This window comes from Gloeophyllum trabeum, assembly GCF_000344685.1.
Source record: "Gloeophyllum trabeum ATCC 11539 unplaced genomic scaffold GLOTRscaffold_00027, whole genome shotgun sequence".
In the NCBI taxonomy this organism is placed as follows: Eukaryota; Fungi; Basidiomycota; class Agaricomycetes; order Gloeophyllales; family Gloeophyllaceae; genus Gloeophyllum; species Gloeophyllum trabeum.
The window spans coordinates 10,826-16,259 of record NW_006920436.1 but is presented as its reverse complement, the minus strand read 5'-3'; the positions used below and the strand labels follow the sequence as shown (position 1 = coordinate 16,259).

The 5,434-nt window shown below is 47.1% G+C and overlaps 1 protein-coding gene across 1 annotated transcript; it reads right to left on the bottom strand.

Annotated features, from left to right (window-relative positions):
• Positions 1-3,275: 3,275 nt before the first annotated feature.
• Positions 3,276-4,963, bottom strand: GLOTRDRAFT_134136 (uncharacterized protein; the record flags this gene model as incomplete). Its single annotated transcript, XM_007873123.1, has 3 exons — positions 3,276-3,382; positions 3,444-4,251; positions 4,310-4,963. The coding sequence occupies 3 exons, from the start codon at positions 4,961-4,963 to the stop codon at positions 3,276-3,278; spliced, it is 1,569 nt and encodes a 522-aa protein (XP_007871314.1).
• Positions 4,964-5,434: the final 471 nt, after the last annotated feature.

The following is a 5,434-nucleotide window of genomic DNA, read 5'->3' as shown; positions in this document are numbered from 1 at the left end:
TCATCTACTGAGAGGAGGCACCTCTGGTTGAATAATCCTGAGCACATCGGCCCTGTTACGCATGCCATGATACAGGGCTTGGTTATGATTGGGTTGGATGATTTGCAACAACGTCATATTCTAAACATGTTTTAGGACCAGGAAATCTGGCCAATTTGTCTATTTGATAACAAGAAAATAGTGTGGCTCATTTGTAGTCATCCTGAATAGAGAACATATGCGTTGAGACTTAACTTTTAGCACACTCATGTCCCAGGAAAAGCGTTGAAGGTGACAGACACTGCTGATACACATAAGATACACTCTGCAGTCCAGGTTGGTGGTAGGATTCTGCAATTAACATAACTGCACAATTGACAGCTGCAGAGCAACATAAATTTGAAAGCCTGAAAAGTCAGAGGGGTAAGAGTGGTCTGCGGATGTGGACAATATCCGCAAAGGTATAGTAGGACCCTAGGATACCAACTCAAGCTGGGGAAACTTGATCTGAAAGACGTAGCACACTAGAGAGCTGTAGTACCACTGGTGGCTGCCAAAGGAGGTATGCTATGCTGGAAGTTGATGGAGCGGTTGAAAAAACCTGAGACTTGTCAGAGGGACTCTCTATAAATACTAGATGCTGGAAATGGCAAGATGATACAGACACAAAAATACAGAGGGCGTTCTCTTTTGTATTTCCTATTTGGAGGTTATACATCTGTCACGCAACAACTTATACTGTAACAATCTGTATGGTGGTGATACTTGGGCAGGTGTTACACCCTCCATTGCTAATGTTCATAGCCATGGAGGCCATGGAGACCATGACGGGTATCTACACCAGCAATGATGGACTTCCTGAGGTCTGCTTCAAAGACCCAAAGTGGCTGTGACTGGGATTTCCTGAGGCAATGGAGTCTAGTGGTAAAGGCAACGTGTAAAATGTCGTTCAACTTTCAGTAGTAGCCTCTGAATGAGACTGTATTTGTGACTTTTGACCAGCTTGAGACGTGTGAGCAGATGTTCATACGCATTCTCATAAAACCCTGCTAGTTCCTTGAAATAGTCAGGGACATGACACCAACATGGGCATGTTCACTGCTTAATGAGACTTCTTCGGACCCCTGAGAATTGGGTGATTCAAAAAACTGCATTAAAATCGGTGCAGTTCTGCCTCCAATCGACACCTCCAATGTCAGGCAGTGCACTGCAAATGTGCAGGAAATAAACGGTTAACATGGGCGTGTTCAGTGCGTAACAAGACTGGCTTGTGAGTGTAGGAATTTCATGATTCAGGAATTCATATTGAAGTCGGTGCAATTCTGCCTCCAACATCAGGCAGTGCGCTGTAAATGTGCAGAAAATAAACCGTTAACATGGGCATGTTCGGTGCATAACAAGACTTGCTTGTGAGTGTTGCCATTGGGTGATTCAGGCAGCCACATTGAACTCGTTGCAGGTTTGTCTCCAACCAACACCTAGTTTGTTGGAAATGCACGGAAAATGAACTGTGGACTTGAGCCTGCTGCTTCTTAATTCACGTTGTTTGTGGCCAATGAATGAGGGCGAGATGATGCACCAAAGTGAGTCACAGCCGTGTTGGTTGCTGTTCACGAGTGGTTGAATCAGGCAGTCCACCAAAATTGGTAAAGCCATTGGGTGCGTCATACACTGGCTTACAAATGTCAGAAGCATGAAATGCAAGCAACTTTAGGAGCACATAAAAATACAAATAGGGATTGTCTGTTGTATTTCTGATTTAGAAGTTGCATACTGACATTATATAAGCCATGCGTGCAAAGGCTATCAAGCAAAGCTTTCACTTCAAGGTTGACATCACATTCATGAATAACATTGCACACAACATACAGCACTTGTTGGGATTGTAGGGTCATGTCATGATAGCTAGCTGAGATGGGAACTAGAGTGGAAGGGGACATTGGTGTGCATGTGCCTGGTGCTTTATCGTATGGTGGCGTGGTGGCCTATGTCTGTCTTTGATCCGCTGATGCTGGGTCCCATGGAATGCTGAGCCTGTCCATGCTCTCTTCTGTTGTCCTGATATGCTTCAGGTGGAAAGCATGGGTGAGCTATGGAGGAACAAAGGTGAGGGAAAAGGTGTGAGTCCCATTGTAGGACCCTTGAAGGCAATGCAAACATACCGAGCAAGACCATGTTTATAATGGCAACCCGCCGCAGGCCTAAGAAGACAGTACCTGGGTTTTCCGCCATTTCGTGCAAAACTTGAGGTGATCGATAGAGGGTGTAGCGGTAGAGGCGGCGTGTGAAGTCTTCTGCAACCGGTGCTGGGAACCTTTGGACAAGGCTGTATTTATCACTTTCCACCAGCCCCAGACTTGCAAGCAGATGTTCATAGGCATCCTCATATAACCCTGCTAGCTGCTCAGAATAGTCAGGGACGCAACAGAATTCCCACTCGTCCCAAGGTGGATTGTCCAAAGTACGGAGTGGAATATCTGCAGGCTCAATCATGGGACTGTTTGGAAAATACTGTTCTTGAACAAGTTTGATCGCTAACAATCAAAGTGAGAGGGATATTTGTCACAACTAGCATGAACGCCACTCACCATCAAACTCCGCACAGTAGGCAAATTGCTTGGCAGGAGGCCCGCCAACTGGACTCTCTGCAGCAATGCTTCATTACGCCTTGATTCAGCCATGATCTTCTGAGGGACTTACTGAAAGGCCAGGTACACCCAGCCTGATAAACCATATATGTTGCACTCAGCATGATAGCCCTCATAAGAGCAGTGATGTGAAAGGCTGGATCAGAGGTGGGTCTTTGGAACGGACTATTATCTTTGAAAGAATGTGACATCAGCAACCAGGACAAATAATGCACAGACAAGCGCAAACATACATCCTGGTTTCTTGATGCGGACTACATCACCTTGAAGAAGAAGTGTTCCATGAAGGGAAACCTATATATTTGAAAATCATATGCGAATTTTCATACCTAGGGGTAAGCCACAGCCTGGAAAAAGTGTCAGAACACTGGGCAGAAGAGAGTCAATAGCCACGGGTGCGCACCAAAAATACCACTTTTCTGCATATCCAAAATGTGCTGGAGTGGCACCTGATAAGGACCTTTCCATGAGAGAAATGGAGCTGAACAATTACATGTGATCAACCACTGGTCTGAGTAATTACAGCAGAATTCTACCTATTATCCTTGTTACAGTAAGGGTGTGGACATCCTGAACAGAAGTGTCAAGTTGCTCAAGAGCTGTGTAACAAACTGAGAAATGTCATAAACCAATCCAAGTGTCATATTTTCACTGACAAGAGGGAGGCTTGGGCTGAGCCTGTTGCTGTACCTCACCCTCTAGTTCCTTGATGACTTCCTCATCCATTTGCTCATCATAAGTGATCTCCATTCCATCTGAGTTTCATGAATGTCAGTGCCACTGAAACAGATGGAGGGAGCAAGAGGAATGACTGACCAAGAGTCTGTGTATCTTGCCCTGGGTTGGCAGATGGCTGTGGCTGCAACTCTGGCACAATGCCATCCTGAGGTCCTACCTTTCCAGCTCCATCTTGACCTGCCTTGCCACCCTGAGCATTGCCAATCCTGGCTACCTTGGCCAAGGGTTGCTCCTCCTCAGAGTCACTGTCTTCTACAAATTCTGCTGACTTGGGCTGACCCTTGGCCATCTTGGCCAAGGGTTGCTCCTCCTCAGAGTCACTGTCTTCCACAAATTCAGCTGACTTGGGCTGCTGCTTGGCTGCTGTCTTGCTTTTGCCTTTCTTGGTCTTGGTAGCCTTGGGAGGATTGGCCCTCTTTCTCTTCTTCTGAAGGCCAGTAGCCTCTGAGGAGCCCTCCTTGGGATCACCAGGCTGATCAGGATCAGGTGGAGAGACAGGAGAGCTGGTACCAGAAGAAGTTCGCAAAGTGGTGGAGGCAGATGAGGCTTTAGGAGCCTGCTTGCCAGGTTTGATCCAGGGGACAAAATTCATGGGACCATGCATCAGTTTTGCCATCACCTTTTCATGTGCCTCTTTCCTCTTCTGAATCTTCTTAAACTCAGAAGGCAGGGGAGGAGGAGCCACAAGGACAACTGGGGAATCCTCAGAGTCTTCCTGATCTTCTTTCCAATATGCCTCCACTTGCTCTTTGGAAGCCACCTTGAGTTTGGTAAACCCATGCTTGCCCAGCCACCACTCTACCTCAGCTTCTGAGACATCATGAGGAGGCCCAGTCTTGTTGTTAGCGTAGAAGACATCCTCTTTTATAAAGAATGGAGCGACATTCTTCAGGGCAAGAAATCAGTAAAAATACAACAAGTCATGGCTCATTGTATTCACTCACCTTGGCAAACTTGATGAGAGCTTTGGCCATCTCTGGATGATACACAGCAGAGCCACCATCTCTGGGAACCCCACCCAACCCTGGTGTCTTGAACAAGGAAAAGACCTTTTGCAGAGCCTTGGCCTGCTGCTCTTGGAGGCTTGCTGACTCTGAGATGCCGATGGCAGTATTGGAATCTTCCACCTCAATAGTCTCCTCAGGCCTTTCTGCATAAGAGTCCCAAAAGAACTGTTCCATAGTAGCGTCTTTCACAAGGGGCTTGATAGCATGGGAGAAGACAGCCTCCTTTAGCTGCCAGGCTGCCTCATGACCAAAGTAGAAAGAGAAGACCTCCTCATGCAGCCACATTAGACGAGCCATTCTGGTGGCAGCTGTACCGTCACGATTACCCACTTCGTTAGCAACTGGCCAGAGCAGGGTGTGGACAGTGTGGCACATGGCAGAGTTGATCAGGGGCCAGAGGTCGCAGCGCATGATGTTGAGGCAAGAATCATAGTAGTCCTTGGGCTTGCCAGGTTTCTTGATAGCCTTGAGCACATCTTCATCAGCTTCTAGCTTCTGGAACCAGTCTGATTGATAGCCCCTGTTTGAGACCTCCAGAGGATACGCAAGACGACTGTGAGCCAGTCTGGCCAGCTTGAAGAAATCAGACATCTCTGAGGTAAAGAGATGGTCCTTGGATGTCCGCGCAGGCTTGCAATGCTCATACTTGTCATTCAGCCACTCAAACAGCTCATCATCTGTTGGAAGAATGACACCATTGGGGGCTTTCCTTTGGGCCAGCCTGGAAAACCATGGTGCCTTTGACAAGGCACTGTCCAGCTGCAAAACCAGATGGTGCCTCTCTTGAAAGAAGATCTTTAGAACCTGGGTAAAGGCAGATGGGTCTCCTGAACAAGGCTGTGCATACACGTGGGGGACTCACCCGGATAAATATCTTTTCTATTTGTTTCTGATCCAACTGATGATGAAGCGAGAGGTTCTTGTACACCCCATCCCACGAGCCAAAAAATTCCCTAGAGCTTTTGGCATCCCACTGGCTATCACAGAAAGGCTCCAGTTCATAGGCCATCTGGAAAATACAAAAGGTGATGACTCATTATATTTCAAGAACCACAGGAACAA